General features: G+C 38.5%; 1 protein-coding gene across 2 annotated transcripts in view; it reads left to right on the forward strand.

The window, feature by feature from the left end:
- Nucleotides 1-20,804: 20,804 nt before the first annotated feature.
- PDE3B (phosphodiesterase 3B) overlaps nt 20,805-26,565 on the forward strand; it is a 90,069-nt gene continuing 84,308 nt past the window's right edge. The window contains exon 1 of one of the 2 annotated variants that reach the window (XM_075502209.1): nt 20,805-22,556. In XM_075502209.1, coding sequence (XP_075358324.1) covers nt 21,522-22,556 — 1,035 coding nt within the window. In that variant the 5' untranslated portion in view covers nt 20,805-21,521. The remainder of the gene's footprint in view (nt 22,557-26,565) is intronic. The other variant, XM_075502208.1, reaches the window with a different exon arrangement.

The raw sequence follows: 26,565 nt of genomic DNA on the forward strand, positions 1-26,565 counted from the left end.
TGAGGCAATAGGAGCCCAGAGGGAAATGCCAGTGAAACGCCTCAAAGCACGCAAGGGGTGTTCTTCTATGAAGGAGACACGGACAACAGCCCAGCTGAAGTGCCTCTACACCAATGCACGCAGCATGGGCAACAAGCAGGAGGAGTTGGAAGCCATTGTACACCAGGAAAACTATGATATGGTTGCCATCACGGAAACATGGTGGGATGACTTGCACAACTGGAGTGCGGCGATGGATGACTATATTTTTGGTTGACAGCCGGCTGAATATGAGCCAGCAGTGTGCCCAGGTGGCCAAGAAAGCCAATGGCATCCTGGCTTGTATCAGAAATCATGTGGCCAGCAGGACTAGGGAAGTGATCGTGCCCCTGTACTCGGCACTGGTGAGGCCGCACCTCGAATGCTGTGTTCAGTTTTGGGCCCCCCACTACAAGAGAGACATTGAGGTGCTGGAGCGTGTCCAGAGAAGGGCAACGAAGCTGGTGAAGGGTCTGGAGCAGAAGTCTTATGAGGAGCAGCTGAGGGAGCTGGGATTGTTTAGCCTGGAGGAAAGGAGGCTGAGGGGAGACCTTATGGCTCTCTACAACTGCCTGAAAGGAGGCTGTAGAGAGGTGGGGGTCGGTCTCTTCTCCCAGGTAACAAGTGATAGGACAAGAGGAAATGGCCTCAAGTTGTGCCAGGGGAGGTTTAGACTGGATTTTAGGAAATTTTACTTGACTGAAAGGGTTATCAAGCATTGGAACAGGCTGCCCAGGGAAGTGGTTGAGTCACCATCCCTGGAGGTATTTAAAAGCTGATTGGATGAGGTGCTTAGGGACATGGTGTAGTGGTGGTCTTGGCAGTGTTAGATTTATGGTTGAACTTGATGATCTGAAAGGTCTTTTCCAACCTATACGATTCTGTGATTCTGTGAAAAGTAAAAGTAAAACTACCCTCACATTTAAATAATCTACTTATAAAACATCTATGTTAGGAGAAAATAGTATTTTCTCACTTTTAATTTCACAGTTGGCAACCTGATAATCAGGATCACTTCAGAGAAATGAATACATGATTGATAGCTCTATGAAAACACGTTCAGTGCTCAGTGATGGCCAAATTAAATGTTAGAAATTATTAGGAAGGAGAACAAAACGTAAAGCATTACTGTGCCACTGTATCAATTTATACTGCATCTGACACCATTCAGACTTTAATACTGGCTGTGATTCTTGTTTCCCACCTTAAAACAATGTGGCAGTACTGAAGGCACTGGGAAAAGTGGAAAGAATGATTCAAATTATGGAATAGCTTCATATAAAGAATGACGGTAAAGAGTAGAAGTCTTCAGTCTAAATAACAGATAAACAAGGAAAGGCGATGAACGCTCATCAAATCACAACTGGCATGGAGATGCTGAATAGATACGATGCTTCCCTCTGTCCTCTGACACTGGTATTGGGTGTCATTCAAAGCAGCAGGTTCAAGCATAGACAAGGCGGTAGTTCCTGAGACATGTCATACCTGTGCTGTGAAAACCTTTGCACCTGAACGCATCGTGGTCTTTTGGTCATGTATTGAGAGAGCAACGGGACAAATTCACAGACAAAACAACTTTTCAAGCCACCTTACAATACTGCTGATACAATGTTCGAACTAAGTGCAGCAGTGAAAAAATAGCTAACCTAAAAGATGCCTATACAGTCTCAAGAGAAATTAATGATACCGTTTTGTTCTATGTTATGTTTCCAGCGTAGTTATAAACAGCATCTGACATCTGAGCGATGGCAGGCATTGCTCTGCAGAGGTTAATATGCAGGAACTAAAAGGCAAGGCCCTTATGCCTCCTCTTCTGCTGATTCATTAGAGGAAACAACATTCCACCAAGTCCCCTTTTGGGATACCACTCACCGTCAATCTACGTTAACCACTGTGTTGCTGTGTACTATACTCCTGTAGTTGTACGGATTTTTTTTGGTAAAAGATTGGCTCCGCTTGTGCCAGAGTAAGAGCCAGACTGAATGAAGGCAGCGTCTCCATCCCCTTGGAGAAGGGGAAGGACAGGTCCCAGGAGATCACGGAGCCACTCCTGTCAGATGGACAAGTGGTTACTCACAAACAGCAGTGCTGTTACTGTTGAGCAAGTAGGAATGGGCACATTACCGTAACATTCAAATACCCTACTTTAATTTATTTGGCCTGTATTTCATGACTCATCCAGTATAGCTTCCTACACTAAGTAGCTGTTTATGTAGAAGGATAAAAGTGTTATCAATCCATCTCAATCTTCCTCAAATAATTAAAAAAAAATCCATTGCTTAATATCTAGCAATTGTTGGGAGTTTGGCTGTTACTATTGGGGGAAAGAAGTGGTCAATATTAGCCTCAGGAGACTTGAAGGTACTATTTGTGCTAAAGAGGAACGATGAAGTAAAGCTTACCAGCCAAGCAAAAGTCAGACTGCTGGTGGCATAGGTGAGAACATGTGGTAACAAAAGTGAGCTGCATAGGCAAGTAACTCTCAAAGGTTTTATAACAATGCTATCCCTATTTAAATGAAATGTGGGACACTGTAAGAAACTAAGGACAACAAAATCCTGAGACAATTTAATTTGTACAGTTAGCTCCCTTTTTTGTATCGTATGGTGAATGTCCATTTGATGATCAGTCATCTAGGCCAACATGAGAGGGGGTGGCTACCTTCTTCTGGAACAGAGTACAAGACTCTCTTAAAAATGACAATCGGGAGAATGGAGTACAGAAGAGAGACCTTAAAACAGTGGTGTTCTTCCGTCCCCTAGTAAAAGAAAAAAAACCCCAAAACACGAAAAAATTGTCATCTTGTCCACTGTAGTCTACAAATACTGGAGGGCAGAAATGGCAATCACATTTCTTTCAGAAGACCTTTCCATTTGATATGCTGTATTTAGTTGGACTACATTTACACCTAATTTAGTCTCAAGTCACCATGGTTGATAATCACTTCACATGAAGTGCCTCTTAGAATTCTCAAGTCATTGATTTGTGTCTTTTGATTTTAATGCCACAAACCACCTGGATCTTAATCTCTAAAATAAAACTGGGTTTAAATAATGGCCCAAACACCCTTATTCCTGACTGACATACATACAAACATTTCAGCTTCATGTACACAGGTTGGTTTCATCAAAATAAGATTACTTAAGATTAGATTAAATTGGATATTGTCATAATACATTCAGGACTGAATATTTTGACTAAGTTTTTTTGAGAACTGTCTTACTCTCGACAATGTGAACAGTCTATATTTGGATTTAATGCAGGTAGTAAATTTACTTCCTTAATAGATATAAAGTGAAAAGACTACTTAATTGTAAGCATTCGTGACGACATTGGTCATATTTGATGACATTTTCATCAACTAGATTAAGACTGAGAGCAGAAATTTCACAGCTGCTATAAACGTACGTACTTGTCTTTAGAATCCTTGAAAGATGATCTCAGAAGTGCTCACAAAGAAAAACATCTATTGTTTTGTATTTAGTACTGTAAATAGGAAAAAATAACTTGTCTCTATAAATGATGCCAAATTCCTTTCCTATTCTTTTGCAAGTTCTCAGTAGAGGTGCAGACATTTCTTTCTCTCTGACAGCCTTGCACTCATGTTGCCAAAGGCATTTTTAAACATTTTTTAAACTACTGACCAATTTAAAACACTGGAATATTTTGTCACGAAAAATGTTAACTACACAAATTTTTCAAGTCTATTCCTAATTTTTTAAAATCCATAGCTTTTGTGACTGACATCATTTGTCCTTTTCAGGACAAGCCTTCAGGGTGACTAACCTTGTTTGATCACCAAAGCTGGCTGGGAAAGACCAGGCAATGCTGAAAGCAGGCTAAAATAATCCCTGTGGAAAGAGAACTGCAGAAAAGTGTCTGGCTCTTTCTGTCTGGTCCTGGAACAAACAGGGGTACAACATTCAACTCAGTCGAGCTGTTGTAGCATGTCCTGGTCATGGAAATAGTTTTTATTTGTAAGTTCTTGTTTGAATAAAACAAAAATATATTTAGAGAGAAATTAACATGGATATTATTGCTAGTTGCTTCTTGGACCTGAAGTTTACTTCTTCGTTCTGAGTGAGGAAGGGTTTCTGTATAGTATGCATTAATTGTACAAGAAAAATACATTTTGAGCTGTAAATTGCTTGCTAGCCTAGAAGTTATGATTTAAACAGTGTACATAGTATTGTTTGAGTCATTAAAAAATAACTGAAGAATTATTATCATAATTTATGGGAGTATTATGAAATATATTATTGGAGTTTTATGAAAATCTGTTAAGCTTTTTATTTCAAGGAAAAAGAACAGCAGTTATATTTTAAGGTTCTGAGGACAAAAGACAATTTCAGTGTGCATATAGCTGTATAAACTCTTTCAAATATATTAACTGCTACTGTTGATTCATATTGTTGGAATTATTTTTGACTGAGTATACCTGAATTAAAATCAAAGCGTCATCAAACATTCAGCAGTGGACATATAACATTTTGAGACAGACATCTATGAATGATGCACAAGTTCATGAATGAATATTTCATGTATAGTTATATTAGTGACAAAATTTTTCAAAATTTCTACCTATGAAAGAATTAAGTATAATTGTCAGCACAGATTGGAAATAACAGTGTGATACAGAAATAAAGCCTTTTTAATCCATGAGACCACTAATGGATCCCATTTCCTTACGACAGACATTATTGTCATATTAAATTAATGGCTAGACAAAGTATTATCTTCTTAGTTATGCATTTATATTCCATAAATATTTTACAATGAGTACTTATATGTAGATCACACAATAAAATGTTCACAATGTTTTTGCCACATCTATTATTGCCAAAAGTTTCTGCTTGAAAAATGGAAATACATTCACATACAGAAATAAATTTGCCAGAGGCTATTAAACTAAGTACTTAAAAAAAAAAAAAAAAAAAAAAAAAGAAAGAAAAGAGAGAGAGAAGACCCTAGGAATAACTTACTATTCCTGGCAAGACATTAAGGACTTCTGTCACACTTCCCTTCACAGGCATTTTCAAGTTCTATGGGCGTGTTAAACTTATTGTTAATAGTCAGTTAATATTTAGGCAACAATTCTGGTATTTGTGGACCACGCTTTTCACAAAGTGACTCAGCCCATTCTTAGCATGGATTCAGTTTTTGATTAGGAAAGACTACAATACAGAATTAATATGCAGGAAAAAATAGACGTTTGAGTAAGCTTTAGTCTTAAAAAGTCTTGCTGTCATCAGCCAGGTTTTTTTACTGTTTGCCAAGCTCTGAGTTTTGCTACCTGGATTTTAACAGCTTTGCTGTCATGCATATCCCTGTTTTCATAGTAAAAATTTTATTTGGCACTGCCATCTTTATTGCATATATTCCTAAACTAACAACAATGCAAGCAGAAATCTAAGCCTGTCCTGACAAATGCGAGAGCGCTGCTCACAGTGTAACGTCCATTGTCTGCAATTGTTCTGACAGATCACTGAGCTCAGACAGTGCATCATACATGCTTAAATTATGAACAAATTCCACTGATGTAAGGATAATTCTAAATCCAGAGTATTTGGCGCAACCCTTGGCTTCTAAGCCTGGTCCATGGAAGATTCAGTGATGGGCCTGAAGGGCTCTAAATTAATTCCAGACTGCCTCAATATATCCTTGCCTTGAAACTAGCTAGTGCGTATCTAAAAATCTCTGCAGTAGTTATTAGCGTATCACTATATAGTCATCGCATCTGCACATCTGTTTTTGATTTTAAGAAGTATATATCAAATAAATTTGTGACTACAGATGTCTCATTCACAACAGATTCTGTGGCACCAAAATATTTTTAAGCTATGTTTATCACATCATTAAATGGACAGGAATAATAATTCTTCAGACAAAAGGTATTACCAAATGGAAGATTTCATACTTGGAATAAAGGAATTAAAAAAAAAAAAAAAAAAAAAAGAATAGCGAGAGCATGAAATCAGAAGACTATCTTTGCATTTGTATAGACCCTTTCAGCTGTGTTATATAATTAATAAAAACAGGAAGATATTTTCCAGGTTGGAAATTGAATACGTACCTTAGGATTTTGAAATGTGACCAGTGAGAGAGGCTATCGATTTTTTGTAATGCAACTTGAAATGCACTACGGCAGTACAATTACCAGAAAGCCCTGGGTACCTCCTTGTTTCATAGTGAGCAGCAAATATGAATGGATTTGTATTTCTTTTTAATATTGTGCAAAATCACATAGGTGAAAGTTACAAAATAAGCTACTCTCAAACAGACTGCTCCTTTTATCAAATTCTGTATTCTCACTATTAAGTTTACACAATACTCAGTTCATGTTATTTAGATTAGTTTCAGACAAAAATAGTCTCTTACCTCTAAAGCAAAACATTAAGTTAATTTGTTTAGGATCTTATCCAAAACCCACTTATACAATGTTGAAGTATGCCCTGATACTGCTTCTGTATCAATAATTACCAATCTTCACCCAGATATACAGCTTGCCCTTTCATACTGTAGCTTTCTACTGAAGTGATATCAATATAGAATGCAAATCAGATTAATTAAATATTTCTTCAGAATATATTCAAGCTGAGTTTTAAAATCCAGTTTCTGAGTTACAATCTTTACATCATTATCAATGATTTTTTTTTCACTGACTTCAGTATAGCCACAGTTTTACTTAGATCTTGAACATGTAGTCGGTACTGTCAAATTTAAATCAAATTAAGGAAGTATATAAAATACAGTTTATTTCTGGTTGTATTGAAAACTGCTGGGTATGTGTGTATATCTCCAAATTTCATATCATAGCATTTGCCTTGTGAATTTAAAGGATTAATCTAGATACTGGGTATCAGCCTGCAGCAACGTATTTGTGAATGGTCTTCTGGGTTCTGGCCCAAATGTGATTAGCTGCAAAGAAGGAAAGAAAATAAAAAATATAACAGGAATTGACAGAATAAGAACTTTATTATGCGCATTTGTATTTTTACAAAAGGTTTTAATAACACAGCATTGTAGCATACAAGTAAAATGATAGCAGTACTTCATTGCTTAGGAGTGGTTTACCTCTCCTTTAAGAGACTTTTGAGCATTGGTACCAAACTGACCAACTTTCTCTGGTTTCTAGCCAGAGATGAACTCGTTATACAATCACTGCTACAAAGTGAAGTGAATGAATTTCATAGAATGTTTCTCAGCTCAGGAAATGCCATTTCTTAAGTTGCACTGCTGCACATAAGCATATCAGCATTTTAAGGTCTTTGCTTTAAATAGTTGGTAACAGTTTTAATATATATCTAGCTTTGCATGTGTTCTTCTTCCATACTTTTTCTTTCTTAATGCATACCTCTTTCCAAGATTAGTGTAAGTTATGAAGGACCTGTGATGAACATTCACAAGCACTTCGAAGCTCAAGTACCATTTCTGGCCACTCAAAAAGTGTTCAAAAACAGAGGAAACAACTATGATACTCAGATCCTACTTGAAAACTAGTACATAAAGGAGAAAAAAATATTAACAAACCCTTCAAGATACAATTACTATAGTATCAACAAAAACAAGAAGCCACCAGCCTGGAAGTGCAGTGTTGAAACAGCTGTCAAACAGATTGAGCTGATAGAGGAACCCAGCGCCATCCAGGAAATAGAGCAGAATTCCAGACAATGAGGCCAAGGAAAGGAAAATTGGCTTTTCTGCGTATCACATGGCAAACTGTCTACTTCGCCAAAAAAATGTGCCTTTTATTTGTTCTTCTATTAATTAGGGTATTTCTCTGAAGGGAAAAAAAAAATCTCTGGGTATTTAAAAAAAAAGACTTCAATAATGAAGTTGAACACAGAACTTCAACAGAGAAGTTGGAATGAGTCAGATCTGCCTTATGTTCATCCTTAGCTATCAGAATGATCGTCATTATCCTATTTTATCTTTCAGAACAACTCTGAAGATTAGAAAACACATGCATGGTTGACATGTATGCAATCTGTCTCCTTTAACAGTTGATTACAAAAAGGTCTGGAAGACACTCTGGAGTAAAAAGGATGCCATTTCCTATTCACGTCCATGGGAAGACTAGGTCTTGGTTAACCACGTTCTTGTAGAAAAGTCTCCAGAACATTGTCATGGACTTTCTGCTTGTGACATGGATGCTTGAAATGACCTAATCTGTTTTCCATCTCACTCAAGAACCCAGACAGATTGCTAGCAGAAATGTCTGATACCTGATATACTATACTTCTGGGGAGGACAGCATACCTCCTTCTGATCTCAAGTCGCCCAAGGACAACTTCTAGCCAAGCAAGCAAGCATCTGTTACAAAGACCTAGAAGAATGGGTAATTAGAACAACATTCTAATAATAATGTTGCTCAGACTCAGCCATAAAAAGCCTATACTTCAAAAAAAGGGAAAAACTTCACTAAACAACCAGTAGACGAGTAAGCTATTTCCTACCACTTCTGCTTGCTTCTGGTACGATGTTCCAGCTCACACCCCTTTGTGGCCCATAATGCTCCTTTGGAATGGATGCTAAAGAATCTCTTTCTTTATAATTGTTTTATTCTCCCTGGAAACACAGAAGCCAAGAAAATTGCCTAAGAAATAAGGAGGAGGTGAAAGCACAGACTGCTGTCCCTGCTGCGTCAAGTGAGGCTTGCAGGATTGTTCTACATGACATATGACCCTCAATAACTGGAGTGTCAAACTTCTGGCAAAAATCTTTGGGCAGTAATCTGATAAAGGTCACCAGATGGTCAAAGATCTTGTGGATATAGTTTGAGAAGCACACAAGGTGGTTCCAAATGTGGAATTGAAGTGAGGCTGAAGAGTCCAGTCTTTTATGGAGCACATGTAACTCAGGAGTTCTTAGGAAAGCAGCCTTGGAAAGTACTTATGAAGCACTGAGGGGATGTGAAGATCTAGACCTCAGGGAGATCTTTTCCTTAAGAACATGATAATATGGCACTAGCCTGTGTTAGGACTCTTTGGAAAACAGGTAGTGTGATGCTGCAGGTCTGACAAGCTTCTCCAATTGCCACAATGGTCACGGAGCTGACCCACTACTGAGGTCTTGCTCAGGAATCAGAAGGTCCCAAGTTTTGTCTTTGTCTGGTGTGAATGTCTCATCCTGACTGAAAAAGGGTGTTCAAAAGCAATTCTCTAGTTGTGTTGATGGGGTAGTAAACTATTTTGAAGCTACTAGGTCCTGCATAACCCACAAACCTAATTAACAAGTACTCTTGAAGCTAGTGCTAATGATCTCAGTGGGCAAAAAGACAAAGTTGGCCAGGAATATGGGCTATAAAAGCAATGGGAATGATTATCTGAGATTAAGAAACAATTGCCAAGATCAATGCACCTCTCAAAACCCCAAAGCAGAACCTAAGCAAAGCAGAATAAAAATACCACCAGTAGCTAACTCTCTTAGCTGTAAAAAAACTGAAAAAGTTTCAGAGTTGGGAGTCAGCTTTCCACATGCCACAGGTACTGTATGAAATGAGGAATCATTTTGATTCAGTAGACATTTAAAAGCAATTGAGTAGAAAGAGGATTGTGCTTATTTTCACATTGACATTATGCAGGGGGTTGATACTTGCGCATGCTCCTGCTGCTATCAATAAGATTATCTGACGTATAGTGCTAGGTACAGATACGCTCTCAGTGTGAATGTAAACACAGATCAGCTGATAAAGAGAATATTGAATCCTTGCCTAATTCAAACAGAGTATGTTTACCTTACTATTAATCATCAAGGAAGCTTTTTAAGAAACCTAGCCCTTAGAGAGTTCCATAGCCTGTCTATATGGAAAAAAGGAGGGGAAAAAAGATGGGGAAGGAGGAAAAACCGATGACAGATTTCTAATCAGAAGAAATGGCTTTCAACTCTTGGAACATATTGTTTGCATTCCATGTCTAAAAAATTTACATTTGCATTTGTGAACTATGTTCAGTGATTAAGTAACTAACAATACACGGAAAGTACCTGATTCTATTGGTTAAGGTTCATGTAAGTTAAATTTCTGGAGGTCATTTTGTCATTTAAGACAAACTTTCCAAGTAACTGGGAAAGCATGGCCTGACTTCACAAACACCTTAGAAAACTTCCATGTCCATTTATAAAAACAGTTTATATATGTTTCAGATTACCACAAACAGAAAACAAATGTACTTGTGCATACTTCTCTGGCAACTGGAATCTTGTTACCTTACATATAGTAAAATAAACTATTATATACTCATTTCATTTATGTCAAGTCTATATATTCCTGTATCTGCTATAAAAACAAAGGCTTTTAGCTAGACCTCTCAGAAGCATGATCCTATTTATAGATCATTATTGCCTAAAGCCTCAGTATAAAAATATATATACTAAAGCAGCATTCCTGCCTATCCTCTCTAAGGCTCTTTTATTTTGCTGGGCAGCGTACAGAATCAGGCCTCTCAACTCAAAACCTGAAAATTCCTTAGTTATTTTAATTTATATGCCAGATTAATATATTTTACAGCAATTCAATGTTTTTCTATTCAGAAATATGTTAATTGCACCATTAGATTTGGTACAGATCGATTTGTGTAGGAGACCCGGCTGGGGAGGTAACTAAATAGGATACATTCCAGGATTTCAATTAACACCATAACTGCCCCATGTACATTTTAACAATTCCTAAACTACGAAGTAGATAACGTGAGTCTGGAAAATGGTTATCTTTTTTCCTTAATATATCAGAAAGCATTGAAAGTTTAACAAAACATTTCCTTAAAACTGGAATGCTGTTTTCCTTCATCCCTCCACCCCTTTCAGAACTTGCACAAGAAATGCATCAATCGTGGGAAGGGGACATGTTAATAAATAAAAGCAACTAAATTTATGTGTAAAGGATAGATTCCTCACTTTCAGCACTAAAGAAAGCAAACATGCCAAGTACATAATATTTTAATGAATAGGGCTATTTAAGTAACTTCAGAGTAAGTAATCAAGGCCAAAACTGACAAACATAAAATCTTGTTTAAATCCAACCTTTAACAATACTACCTGCCATCTGATGTTCACTTTTTTATATAAAAGTGCCTCAGAATTAACAGCAGCAATTTGAATACATGATGTAAGCAACTTCAGTTAAAGTATGTCACTCAGCTTCTTTGGTATTTGGCTAACCCCCTGGTACATAGCTTTTTTGTAATTTTTATATATCAGATAATGAAAGCAGTGTGTAGTGTTTAAATCCCAAAGGTTGCATGCATCTAGGAGACCTACATTTAGGAAACTACTACATTGCAATAAGCCTTACAATAATTAAGTACTAAAAACCAAAGTCGCCAGGAATCACAAACTTTCAAACCATTATCAACCACACATTGGTACTAAACAGTAATTATTATGAATTTTAGGGTCTTTGTAATTAGCAGCAGTCACAGAGAAACAGATTACAGATCAGCAGATTTTACAAATCAGCAAGTAAGTAAACAATAATAAAGGGTAATACAGGTACATGTTCACTTCATTTACTAATTGTACTGTTTGTTCACTATGCTTTTTCCTCTAGCAATATATTGGCATAATATTAATGTTTAATAAACATTGTAATTCTAGTAAAGAAGACATTTTGAATATAGCAATACAAGTAATCAAGTAAACATAGCCCTGCAGTTTGTTGTAAATCAGCACTAGTGAATACTGTATCAGTGAAATTTATTATGTGATATCTATTCCTCTTAGAAAAAAATTATTTGAATGCTAAGTAAATAAAACCCTCTGTAACTCAGTTCATGGTCAATGTTATGCTAATAGTTATCATAAAATAAGATACATGCGTTTCATGTAACTTCCAACTGATATAACATTTTTTCCATATGTAATTAAAATTCCATCAAGGTTGAACTAGACAGTTTTTCAGGTCTCAAAAAACCCTCAAGATTTTTTTCCCATTCTTCCATAAACCCTCACATAATTTAAACAATCACAACACGAATCATTATGGAATGGTATAAATGATATTGCAAGTACATGATAAATAAGAAATCAGTTAATGATGTACTTAAACGTAGTTCTTCACCGATACAGTGTTTGAGTTTGTTATATTAAGCATCAGTCATTGCAACCTAGTTATTACTAATTGAGCATAAGTGCAAAGATATCATAATGTAAACTTCTGGGTTTCATTAATCAGCTCTGGTAAAACCTACTGCTGTGTCCAGTTTGCTCTCTTCCAAGGTCCTTTTCTCTCAGGTTGTTAATTCAAACACAAAAACTCCAAAGCAACGAAAGAACCCTTCTAAATGTGTTGCTTTTGTTATTGTGCGTCAATTACTATTCTTTCATTGCAAGAAAGATCCAACAGGTGCACATGACTGATTGTTTCTACGTCATTACTTTGTACCCCAGTATGCTGGACACATTTTAGCTATAAATAAGCACATACAATTTAATCAACTGAAGTTAATACACTTGCATTATCTACATTCAGAATTTGTAAAATTTCCATAGCATAACCTCATTTTTGCTTACGTTGTCAATTCAGACGTTGTTAACAATAGGGGAGAGAGGCTTTTTATGATGGACTGGTCTTTGCTGCTTGGGTAAACCCCACAGAGGTTAGCAGTACTTTCTAAAAGATCCTATTTATTCTCACTCATAAAGAGTATCACCTGACAAAAATGAACATCTTGGAAATACTGAAATACATTTTCACATCCAACTGTTCTTCCTCCTCTTACTATAACATCATGCCTAAAAGTAATAAGTGCTAGTTTTGAGCACAAAAATAACTGAGTTAAATGATCGAGCCACTTATCTGTTACTCAAACTTGAGAAACAGCTGCTTGCTTTACCTACATTTCTTTGCCTTTGACAACTAAATACAATCCCTCAGTGTCTGTAAATAATCATGATGTATCATTACACCATACAGAGGAGACAAAAGCAGCAAACCCATCAGAGTTACAAAAACATTTCAAGTCTTTAGTTGGTGTGCAGTTTCTGGTGTGGTAAATTCAGGCTCCGAGTTGTCTTAAGCCCAAAGCATGCAATGGGTACTGCTTTCAATAAACTGCGAATGGTGAAAGGGAGCGGGAGTTTCAGCTAAGATGCTAACAGCAAGCTGATAAATTACTGCAATTGTATGCAGTATTGATTAAGAATGCTAAACAGTCCTATTGCATTATATGAGGAAGAAAAGTAACTTTTAGCTAAATAAGTAGACTTAAATAGGAAAGATTATGGAGACAAGTTGTTTGAAATTGGAATACTTTCACTGTGTGTCATGACTTCCCAGACAACACAGAAGGCTCAGGTTATGTATGATGAACAACTTGGTCTTAGCAATTAATATTAACCTAAGAAATGCTGGTGCCGTGCTTAGGTTTTAGAGGACAGACATAAACCACATAAATTTATCATTTTAAAACCAGACGATTTCTGTCTCCTACCATAATTTATTCCTGTCTGCTCAGATAAATTCCTTCTGTGGTTAGAATGACAAAATACTTCCACATTAATGAGCTAACAAACTTAATTGCATAATTTTGCTATTTTTTAAATCTCATGTTGCATCTCCAGAAGAAATAGTTACTAAGTCACAATTACAGGATTCTGTTACATTCCTCCTTCTTTGGGGCGGGGTGGGTGGGGGGGTGGGGTGTCACATTTACATGTTTTGTTCTGGAGGTTTGCTTACATAGATGGTCTTGTTAGGCCATCATTACTTTGAATACTAAAACCAAATTAATCTCCAAACATTTTAGAAGTCAAGATAATGACATATAATAGTTTATGATAATATTTGAATGCTTAATATTCCAGATAATAATCTTTTTTTTTATTCAAACGGTAAGATATTGTACTTATTTCCACATATTTTCTGTTAAAGTACTATTAGAGACATCTGCAGCCTGATACTTCAAGTCAAAGGTTTCAGTTTTAGTTAATTATGAACAAAACAAATAGTGGATATGTTAATACTATTTTCTTCTAGGTCCAAGCTTTTACAATACTTACCATAAGAAAGCATTAAGTATGATAAACTTCTGAATACATTAAGGCCTATAAGGGTTTCATACACATAACTGAATGAAATAATACAGTCAAACAAAATAGTTGAGATTATACTCAAACATGTGCTGAAACACAGGCCAGACCCTGAAGAGGTATAACTCAGCACAATTTCTTTACTGGGTTGTTTTATGCCTGCTGACAATATAATGTAATTTTAGCAATTTAACAGAATTTAAATGAATGTTAATTAACAAGGACCTGTCTTAATGATTTAGGGTCAATAAAATGGGTATCTGAAAGACATGGAAACGAGAGAAGCTGACTGAATGATTCAGCTCACTCTCCCCCCGTAAATGGCCTGACTTGGACTGATTTTGATCTTTTTCAGAATATATTTATGCATCTGATGCTCATGTGTCGACTTCTCTGAAAAATCAAACGAGCTCCTTAGTTAGATTTAATCTGTAGCACTATTAATGAGCAGAGGCCATAAAATGCCTCTATTTCAATTCAAGACAGAAATTTCAATTAGCAAGTTAAGGACTGAATTACCATCGAAATATTAGTATATATTCTTAAGTTTAATGCTATTTCACTGAAGGTGTAAATTTTATAATAAAACATGATTCAGCATAAAGTAAACTTTTTATAGAGAGATGCTACATATGAAGTCACCTATTTTCTGTTTTATTATTCATCTTCAGTTTTGCTTATACCATCAGATGACAAATTGTACTCGAATAATGAGCTTTGGAAAAGTGAAATCTGGCAAAAATTTCACATTTGGCAAATTCCTGCATTTTTATTGTCAAAAAATTAAACTATCCCGCTATTCTCCAAATAAGCTCATGTAAAGAAATCAGTACCATATATAATTACACAGTTCTCTAATATCTTAAAGCCAGAATTTTGACAGCTATTTGTTGAACTTGATAGCCCATTATCTTTATTAGGAAATAAACATCCAAATTCATGGTACCTTGGGGAAAAAATTCAGCCAAAGACATCCTCATTTATTTAAATGGGTAATTTCTGAACGATTTCTCAATTTGTTTTTAAATTTATACATTAGATATTGCATTAAAATGATGTTTTAAGAAGTTATGCAATTCCATTAAAACTTTCCATAAAGCTAATATGAAGTGTTAGACTATTAATGTTATTTGACGGAATATGCAAATTATATGTGGTCTGACTATTGAAATCACATCAGCATCAATAGATTCTGCTTGTAAAACATTAAAAATCATTGTCTATTGACAATTTCACCTCTAAAGTGAGAGCTAGGGTATGATCAAAATACATTTCAGCTGTAGAGGTGCACATCATTACGTGCTTATCTGGAGATGCACATGCCGGTCCATTTCAGAAGAGTCCAAGTTTGTTCAGATGAGGAGGCTGATTGCTTAGATTTAAAAAATACAGTAGTAGAAGCACCTGGATACAGTACCAGTAGCCAGCATGCTGCTGCTTCTCTTCATAAAAACAAAAATATGGGCACCAGAAAAAACTTGAGAGACCAGATAAAGATTTGTGTCTTCCTAGTTTCTAAAGAGTTAGTGTTTAATTAGGTTGATATGATATTTCTGCTACTCACTGACTGTTCCTCAATGTTTGTCACTACTGAGTGAAAGCTTGCATCATCGCACCAATATTTTCTTTCACCAGGAATGGGAAATCTCATCTAGCAATGGCATATCATAGCAGGTCCATCTTTCTAGTGCTATCACCCACGGTTTTTTAAACTGACAAGTGCTATATCCACTAGAGTCATCTTGTCATACAAGGAACAACTTTTTTCCGCTACTCCTTTCCAGTTTTCTTTGCCGTGTGCCTGTTTTTGACAAATTAAACTGAAGGAAGTAATTTGTAGTAACTTGGTCTTTGCTGCCACATGATGAAGATCAAAATGTTGTGACTTATCTTTGAAACTGACTGCTTTGCTTAATGTGGAATGCAACTGGATCTCTTTCCCACCCTTAGACATGACAAATACATTAACACCTTATTGCAAGTATACTGACATCATGCATAGTGAATATGCTTGCACAAGAAGCCTCTTTTACCTGTATTTTTTTTAATTCCCTTAGTAACTACATCTCAGTATCCTTCAGTCACTTGCTTCCGTTATGTCTGGTTGCCTATGAACCACTGCAGATCTCTCTAGGCCTTTAGCGCTGAAGACTTACAAACATCTTTGCAGTTGGTATCACAGCCTGCTTTTAAAGGATAGCACATTACACACAGGTAAATACGAGATCATCCAAGCAGCTCTAGTTGCTAGCTGCAGCACGTTTCTACCATTTACCAAACAGAGCAGCCACAGTGTTTGCCACAATACAAGCTTAGAAAGATAATACATAATGCTGGTGTTTCTCCAAACATTCTTTCAAGTTTGGTTAAGACTTTTGATTTTCCTAAGTGAACCACACTTGTATGGGTTTTCTGGAGGTGTAATATTTCTTTTGTTTGTTGGTTTTTTTTTTTTTTGCTAACTGATTATGTCTGTAATAATGCCATTTCTTTATTTATTCAAGCATTTGATGTAAAACTGGTAACAAAGTTGAGGTACACACAGACAGTTACTGCCTGCATCACCTTAACTGTCTTTATATTAATTTACAAATTAATTTCTCAAACTGTAATATTCAAAGAAGACATAATGAAAAACATGGTATTCAGACATCAACTTCCTCATGGATATGAATGAAAGAAAAGCAGCAAATGCAGTAACTTACTAACTCAAAGCTCCAACACAAAATTTGTCCTCTATTCCCACCTTTTTTTTTTTTTTTACATACACTCTACACTGCACCAATAGTCAGGTAGTAGAATATTGTTCCCTGAACAAGGCATCAATTTACCCATTCTTCAATCATACACAAGAATTTCTACGCAAATGATCCCAGATTATGATTAGATAGCCAAGCTATTTAAACCACATAGCTGGTTAAATCTCTTTTGTTTCCAATTTCAAAGGATACTTTGTTTAAAGAACTTGATTACATCAAAGTCCATTATTAAAAATGAATCTCAAATAGAACAGATGCATTTTGGCCAAGATAAAGTTCAATCAAGAAAGCTGTCAACTATATCTGAGACAATTTTGTCACAGAAATACACAAAAAGGAGAATCTAGAAAGCACTGATGTGTCTTAAAATTTCCTGAAATACTACCCTGTGAAAGTTTCCAAGTTAGGCACCATATTGTTAATATCTTTCCCCATGTAAAAAGGGCAAGTATTATAGTCAGGGCACAATTACATACAATAATAATTAGATCTGATTATTATTACTTTGATGAATACAGTATGGAAGGCTTGAAGAGAAATTTTAAAGAGGACTTCCTAGAATTTGATTAAACTTTCTGTGCTGATACAAAAGAAAGCACAAAATGGTTTTCTGAAGTTAAGAGTTGGGCAACTGTGTCCAAAGTTATTAAACAGATGCAAAAGTTGTCCACATGGTGAGAAACTGATTGGAATCACAGGACTAAATTAGGAAGGAATAATCAAATGTTTGTATTTGATGCGTCTGAAGAACAGGAGACAACAAAGGTGAAAGCACAGTGATTTTGAACAGAGCTGATCCCTGTGCATACCAATAGCCAGGGCATTGACAAAAAAAAAAAAATGGGCAGTGCGAACAGGCAATGATTAAAACTTAGAAATATTCAAGTGCATGTGGTAAGATTTAGACGTGTTCTGGATGTGTGGGTCAAAGGAGAGAAACAGGCCAAAGACGATGCCAAGATTACAGCCTTGAGTGAAGAGAGTCATGGTTATATTCTCTGTTCTTTCTAGTTATTCTGTTTTGGAACAGAGAACAGACAATGAAAACAATAACCAGTATTTTGAAATATTATAGCCCAATTTTCATTTAGAAACTTACCAAATAGCAACTGAAGACATTTGTTTGTACGTCGAGGCCATAGTATCAATAGCCACTGTTACATAGCTGCAGGTATTCTATCACATGGTACCTTAAGAATCAACCAAAATCACTAAATTCTTCTTTTGTTAGTGAAACTGGAAGATGACAAAAAAATTACATTACCCCATCTTCATTCCAATTTAAATTAAACACTTCATATTATTCTGTATTTGTTTAAGGACTAGTAAATCAAAAGGTATTTCTTTATTCTAAAAATTATTCTGTCACAAGGAGAAATTTAGTTAATGCTCTTCTAATTTATGATCGATGCTAAACTACTCAAACCAAGTTTTCTTTAAACTGAAATTGTTCATGATTAGATTGTAAACTCCTCAGGACAGGGGCTTGGAATATGCTAGGAAGAGTATTGCTACGCAACAGAGATGCTACTAGAGAACAACTATATTCCCATTACATTTTGGAATGAATTGTGTATACATTTCTTCAGAGTGTTTTTGCAGAGACATACCACTGAAATAAAAGCTAATTAATTCATTATAAATGATCTGAAAACAAACAAATAGTAAGGTGGTGAAGTATGCTGTTGATACTAAGTTACTGAGGGTAGTAAAAATAGAGCTGGCTGAGGGAATCTGCATACAGACTCACAATCCTGAGTGCAGAGCAGGTGAAAATTAATCTAGATAACCATAACGTAAACACAGGAAAAAAAATCCTATCCTTACCTATAAAACTGTCTAGTGGATGTAGATGTTAACAGTCAGAAAACAGAACCTGGGATCTATATAGTTAATGCTATGAAAACAATGTTCAATGTTTGTTCAATGTTCAACAGAACAACATTCAACAATGCTCAGTTTATCTGTTTTCTCACTTCCCTAACAAAGCAAAACAAATAAAGGACAGGAATTATAAGGAAGGAACTGGATAATGACACAAAAACCATTATTTTGACTGCTCTTGTGTCTTGAATACTGTGTGTAACTCCTGGTCTCCTCATCTCCAAAAGCATATAGTAGTGCTCAAAAAATATGAAAAAAAAAAAAAAAAAAAAGAGAGATTAATAGTAACGTGAAAAAAATCAGACTAAAACTCTTTAAGCTTGGAAAATACAAGACTGAAGAAAGATAGAAAATCATGAGTTGAAGAGAGAAGGTGACTAGAGAGCAACTGTTCATTGTTTCTACCAAAATGAGAAGAATGTCAACTAAGACAGATAGGAAATTTAAAAAAAAAGCAAAACTGCATTTCACACAATGCATAGTCAAGTTGCACTCACGATGCACAGTCAAGTTGCACTGAGCAAGGACTTCTTCCTGTAGTACACTGCAGATGCCAAAAGCCTACGTGGACTAAAAAAAAAAATGATTGTGCAAATTTGTGGAATAAAAATCTACTAAGAACTGTTAAAAATAAGACACCACTTCTGATTCAGAAAGTGCTAAAGCCACAGATGGTTGCATTCAGGCTATTAAGGGATCATATGATGTCCTATCTCTGTACTCTTCCTTAGGCATTTTCTAGTGTCCACTGCTACAGACGTATATACTGAAATATGATGTTTTAATGAAGACTACACTATCTAATTATTTCTGGAATGCATTTATTTATAGCTGAATTCATGGGAATCAGAAAATAAAGGATATGCATAGTAGCAAGATACGTCTCAGCCTTGAAAACATTTACATATACACTTGATTGTGATCCAACTGATATCATTAACATACGAATATAAGTAAATGTAAGAAAATAATCCCCAAAGGAACTTCACATTTTCTCTTTCAAAAACTTTTTAACACAGATTCTGTACCATCATATTGGTACTAACTGTACCAAGTCAGGACAGAATTTCTTCTTCTTTTTTGGGAAAGACTGTAGGAGTATTTCTAACAGAGGAAGGTGTATGACAGTATTAAAATTCCATCAATTTGATCTGCCTGCTGAAAAACAAATCATTACTTATTTCCATCTTCTTATGTAGAGAAGTTACTTTGTTTGTCACTGCATATTGTATTTTCTGCCAGAAATCAGGCTGGATGGTTTCTGCATATTGTCAACTTTTAGGCCCGTATCCTGCAGCAGCACTTCCTGCTACACCACAGCTTCCCCAAAGCAACTGCAACTGCTATTCAAATGTAGCAAACCACATGCAATGGCACCAAGTAATTTCAAGAATTCCTTGTTTCAATAAGAAAGCAAAGAGTGCAATCACCAACTTACCTGATCTGATTTCTAAACCGATTTAAGTAAAGCAGTACAGTATTATGTGGAAACATGGCTCAGAAAACATTTATTTTAAGTAACGAGGTAAAGATGCAGAGTTCTAATAATAATTTCAAAACTGCTAAGCAGTTACTCTTCCCGAAACAAACAAACAGGATGAATGAGCAAAGGCATTACTCAATATCCCATTAGCTGCCTATTTTTGCTTACAGCATTCTAAACGCTTTTAATGGTCTGGTCCAAAATGACTATTTTGATCCATTCCAAAGGGATTAGCTGTGCAAATAAACCTGGTCGAGCAATGCGCTCTAATCTGTAACTTAGTTAACAAAGGCTGAAAAAAAGCGCAAAAAATCACTCTAATCCATACTTACTTTTCAGGTGTTAAACAAAAAGAAAAAGAGAGGCATGGTCCTTAAAGGGAAAACACTTCGATACTGTGCGTGTGCTTTAAAGCCCGTACTAGCAACTTTTCCGTGGCATCTCAAAGCAAAAAGACAAGATAAAAAAGAAAGTTAAACCAGCTCGGCGCTTCTGTCCCTAAATCGCTGCACCAGAGGTCCCTTCCCACAGCTGCGGCGCGGTGGCGAGGGCGGTGCGTGGCCGCCTGGGCTCGCAGGGGTCCGGCCCGAGGGGCGGCCTGGCCTGGCCCGGCCCGGCCCGGTCCGACCCGACCCACTCCCCACACGCTCCCCCGTGGGGGCGGCTGACCGTCGCGCGGGATACACGTACATTTTTTAAAAGACCTGTTTAATACACACGGAAAGCGCGGTTCTCTGGGGCCCGGGCGCCGCGGGATTCCTCCGCTGGCTGCGGCGGGAGCCGCTCCGGGGGCGACCGGGACGCCGGAGCCCCGCCTGTCACCTCTGGGCAGGCAGCCGCCGGGCACGGGACGGCGGGAAGGAGCCCACGGCTCGCGCCAGGCACGGAGCGCGAGCGCGCCTCCCCCCCGCCCCCGCTACCGTGCGGCCGTTAGCGCGTGGCAGTTAGCGCGCAACCGCTCCCGGGGCGCGTGCCGCCGCAGGGGCTTCCGCGCGCGCCGTGTGCAGCGGCGTGAGGGAAGGCGGGCGGGCCGCCGGCCGGGGGCTGTTCCTCGCCTTACTCCCACCCCCGCCGGGGCTTCGCCAGCGGCCGCTGCTGCCGGTGAGCGCTGGGAGGCGGCAGCGAGTCCCTGCCGCTGGATCCGTTGAGGGAAAGCGAACGAGCGAGCCTTTTACCTTTTCTCTCTTTTCCCGTCTTTACCCACCATGCTGCGGACGCCGCTGCCCGCGGAGGAGAACCGGCGGCTCAGCCCGGCGCCTTTCTCCTGAGGAGATGAGGGAGGCGCGGCAGAGACGGAGCTAGCGCGACCCGCGCCTCTCCCCCGTCCTCCCCTTCCCGCGTCCCCGACCACCATGAGGGAAGAGAGAGAAGCCGCGGCCGCCTCCCACCACGGACCCAGCAAATCCCCGCAGCACTGCCAGCAGCCGGACGGCGGCGGGGCGGCTGCCCCCCTGGCGCTCCCCGGCGGCAGCGGCAGCAGCCCGGAGAGCCTGCGGAACGGCTACGTGAAGAGCTGCGCGACCCCCCTGAGGCAGGACCCCCCGAAGAGCTTCCTCTCTCTGCTGCTGTTCCCTGCCGCCGCCGCCGCCGCCTCCTCCTCCTCCCGGGCTCTGCTCAGCCTGGGCGCCCTGGCCGCCGTTGTCCTCTCGCTCCTGGCCTTTCACGGCCGGGGCAGCGCCGGGGGCCAGCAGGACGGGAGTAGCTGGCGGAACCCCCGGCCGCTGCACGCCTTGCTGTGTCTGTCCCGCTGCCTCAGCCCCCTCTTCAGCATCGCCTGTGCCTTCTTCTTCCTCACCTGCTACCTGGCCGGCGGCAGGCGCGGGGAGCACGGTGGAGGTACGACCCGCTGGTGGCTGCTGGCACTTCCCGTGTGCTGCTACTTGGGGGACTTCGTGGCGCTGCAGTGGCTGCTGCCCGCGGAGGGGCACGAAGAGGAGCCCCAGCCCCTCGCCGAGCCGCAGATGGTCCTAGGAAGGCTCCTGACAGTGCTGGGCTCGGTGGCAGCGCTGACACTGCTGCAGAGCTCCCTGAAGTTGCGCCGGAACCTCCTCGTCTTGGTCTTCTCCAGCCTGGTGTGGCTGGTGTCACTCACCAGCCTTCACTCGCTCCCCCCAGCCCTCAGACCGCTGCTGGCCGGCTCGGTCGGGGTGGCAGGTTGCCTCCTGGCACTCTGTGGCGGGGAGCACGGCATCTTCTCGGCTCAGAGCCGAGGAACCCACCACCAGCATCATCACCACCCACGGCTCCCCAGCGTGGAGGAAAAAGTGCCTGTGATCAGACCCAGGAGGAGATCTAGCTGCGTATCCTTAGGGGAAACTTCGGCCAGCTACTATGGCAGCTGCAAAATGTTTAGGAGACCCTCGTTGCCTTGCATTTCCAGAGAGCAGGTAGGTTTCTCCGAAACTGGAGGGAGAAACTTTCTGAGGAATGAGCGCCACTCGCTTTTCCTAACTGCTGTATAAGTCTGTGCTGGATGTCTGCTGTCAAACTCCTGTTAGAGGAATGGAGGAAAATGTTAGTCCCGTAGCGGGTTTGTCAACTCGGTTCTGCAGAATCGATATAATCCTTTATATCTGTATAGAAATTAAATCATAATAATGTATTTGCTATAGGACAGAAGGCTCGCTCGTTTTTCATACGATCTTAAATATTAAAAAGTAGTTCTCATTGATTAAAACAAAACCCCAAACCAAACATCTTCAGCTACCAGCTACCTTGTTATTTTGATTGTTTCTTTTCCAAAGCCCACCACCTCCTCCGCTTCTGGCAGACTTTACGAGAGAAAGAAACCACAGCTTTCTAGCTGCTCGGCACTTCTGGTTCTTCCCGCTTTCTATCGACAAAATGATTGCCAAGTACTAAAGAAATATCAGGTTTTGAGGGATATTATTTATCACATGTTGGCAGCCGTCCTTCTGCCTTGCAGATTACTGTGTCTTGTTTCTCTCTCTCCCTCTCACCCTCTCTTCCTCGCTCCATGTAAGTTAACATTAGGTTTGGGTTGATGGGATTTAAGAAACTTCTTTTTACTGAAGAGAGAGCTGTTCAGTAGAGTCTGGAGGGATGCCCGAAACGCTCAGTTTTCTTGAATGGAACTCTGTTGGTTTCTACCTCCCGGAAAACTTTTCAATGAGTCTTGTTTTTTGTAGCGCAAACTCCCGTGTGTGTGGGGAGTTTGTTTTTATTTAGGAACTTGCACGTGAACTGCAGGAACATGGAGTTGTGTTGCCGGTGGAACTGGCCCGAGGCTGCTGCAAGCGGATTATCAGCCCGTTATAGGAGGGAGAATAAAGGGAGTGTATTTAATAAATGTGCAAGTGAACAGTTTCTGGGAAGTGATTGTTGCTGCAGAATCCCCCATCTACTACTGTTATGGCTGAAATTCATGGATACTAAATGAAATTTTCTAATTTTGCTTTGACTTTTATTCCGTAATGCACTTCTTGTGATTGACTGTGAAATAGGTATGAGGAAATACGAGGTGAATCTGAAACAGTGGAGTAGTTTTCGAGCATTTCTTGCCCTGCATTTGCACAATAGAACAAGACAGCAGTAATTGTTTTTGCTTAAAAGGTTAAAATGCAAGCATGCTGTAACAGGCTTCAGAAAGAACTCATTCAATAAGTTTCAAATTATCTAATGCATACTATGAAAGAACATTAAAATATTGTACTAGCAGTTAAGATATGTAGGGAATATTGTACAATAATTTACTTTCTCTGTTCCCTGCTAGATAGTAAATGCTCTCTTTTTCTGTCACATTTGTCTTCAGAACAAAAACCTCAGGAAATATGGTGTCATTAACCTTTCTAGATGATAGAAGATATTTGTTCTTATGCAAGTTACTAAATGCTTCCTTTGATATTCGGCTCACTTCCTAAAGGCATGCGCATATTTCAAGTTAAGGCATTTATTATTCTTTAAGTAACATCATAAATGTCAACCATAACTAAATACGAAGAATTTATTGGCAGTACTTAAATCATATATGTATGATTCATAAATCATGAAGTGTAACTGTTTGGTAGACTTCCAGAATTTGATATCTTTGTTATCACTAGAAATGAACAGAAAGAACAGAGAGATCTGAAGTCCTTTATTTTCTTAATAGTCTATTATGCTTTACAATAAATATTTGTGCTTTATTAAGCACAGTTTAAATGGGATTCATAGATATATGTTCTGTGCAGTATTTTATATGTGATTTTGTAAGGATAACACAGGTTAAATCCTCTGATCTCCTGTCTGACTTGGAGAGAGATCAGACAGACATTGCAGAGCTGATAAAACATCAATTGCTTGGGCGGGGGGGGGGGGGAAGTAAGCCCATAATGCGTGACTTTATTTGAATAAACACTACAAGGTTTTTGTATTGCTTCCTTGAAACAGAGGGAATATGTGCACTTAATGCTTTTCAGAGAGCGTTTATTATGTGAATTTTCTTTAAGGACTGATTGCATGTTTTGCAGTTCTTTATAAAATATGACAATGATTCTTTTCCAATATTAATATTTTAAGAGTGAGTTTAATGAGCATTGTTAGGAATATCAGTGGAATACAAGGAATGTGCTGCAGGTCCACCATGACAGGAATACTTTGAAGAATGAGAGCTAAGTTACTATTGTGATTCTATTAGATGTGTTTTGTATAATTGTTATGAACCTCTTATATGTAGAGGTTGTATGAACCTCTGCAGGCAGGGGCACATAAGAACAAAAAGGCAGATGTATTGAATCATAGAATCATAGAATACCAGGTTGGAAGGGACCTCAAGGATCATCTGGTCCAGCCTTTCTTGGCAAAAGCACGGTCTAGACAAGATGACCCAGCACCCTGTCCAGCTGAATCTTAAAAGTGTCCAGTGTTGGGGAATCCACCACTACCCTGGGGAGGTTATTCCAATGGCTGATTGTTCTCATTGTGAAAAATTTTCCTCTTGTGTAGATTTTAGTTACTCTTTGAGGAAAATAGGGAATGCTAGTATTGACCTTAAATTTTCAGTTACTTGTTGGTTTGAGATTATGCCCAATTCTTTGTCTAGTTGAATACATGGGAAACTAATTATATTGAGCTGACTGCTTTTTTGTTACTAAGCTCAAGCCAACAATTCTCAATTCTAAGGGGTCTGTGTGCATGGAGAGTGTGTGTGGGCGACAGGTTTGTGCAACCAGTAGTGTGTGAACACTGGAATTGGATGGAGCTGTTTTCTGGGGTAGAAGTGGAAAGAGACCCTGTGAGTACGATCCTGTAAATGCTTTCTAATTTGGGCAATCCTTATGACAAATATTTAGATTATTGCTTTCTGTACTTGAACAGCTATGGCAACTATAATGCTGCAAGGTTGATAAAATTAGATTACCTTTATTCTTACCTTTTATATGAGTATCCATGCTTACTTTAGCCACCAAAGTCTACAAATTCATGCTGTGTATGGCTTTTCTGCAGTACATATGGCTAGCAATGTAGTTTGAGGTGGGAGGAAAGAGTCTTGACTAGATTATATCTTTAAATTTTTATGTGAATATATTTGAATGCCATTATCAAAATACATAAATACACATAGAAGGAAGCAATCTGACTAAAACTAAGGCTAAAAATCATGCAAATGCAATGTATTTTCTGAACTCTGCTATATTAACACTTCTTCTGCTCACACAAATTCATATGATTTTAGCATTAAACAGGCTTTTGTATTCTCTACTTCAGTATTTATCCTGGACCTAGAGAGGAATTGCTTATTAGCAGTATGACTGCAGTATTGATTGGTATTACAAATTTTGTGTAGATGACGTTTTGATTGCATGAATTAATTGGATGCTAATCTGTTAGCTGTACCTACCACTACTGGTATCAAAGGATTTATCTTCATTGACTGTTGCATATTTAGCACTTAATTTTTTTTTTTTTTTTCACATGAAAGCCAAATCAGAATTGGGAATCTAAAAGGTGCTTGTCAGTATTGCAGATCTTGTAAACACTCTATGTCCTGAAAAATATTGTAGTAAAACATTTTTTAACATGATGGTGAACACGTATACGAGAGCAAATAACTATGTGTAGGAAATCATACATAGGCACTTCTCAGAATCCAGAAAGCATATGTGATTCTAAAATTCGTATTTTTCCTTGAGTAAAGAATAGGCCTTCCTAATTAAATATACAGGATATGTGTCCAAAACAGTCTGCAAACAGAGCTGATACTTTTCCTAGTTACCTGACTAGGTTCTAACACGTAGGAAGGCTGGGATATTTCATGGATAAAGACTGCTTTCATGTTGCACTCTGTTAATTACAGGAAGAACTATCTTGTGGTTAGGTTGTTGGATTGACCGCCACCTCTCCCCAGTTTCTGTTCCAAGCTATCTCATACCTTTGATGCATTACCTTAGGAAGATG

This window comes from Mycteria americana, chromosome 5 (genome assembly GCF_035582795.1).
Source record: "Mycteria americana isolate JAX WOST 10 ecotype Jacksonville Zoo and Gardens chromosome 5, USCA_MyAme_1.0, whole genome shotgun sequence".
In the NCBI taxonomy this organism is placed as follows: domain Eukaryota; kingdom Metazoa; phylum Chordata; class Aves; order Ciconiiformes; family Ciconiidae; genus Mycteria; species Mycteria americana.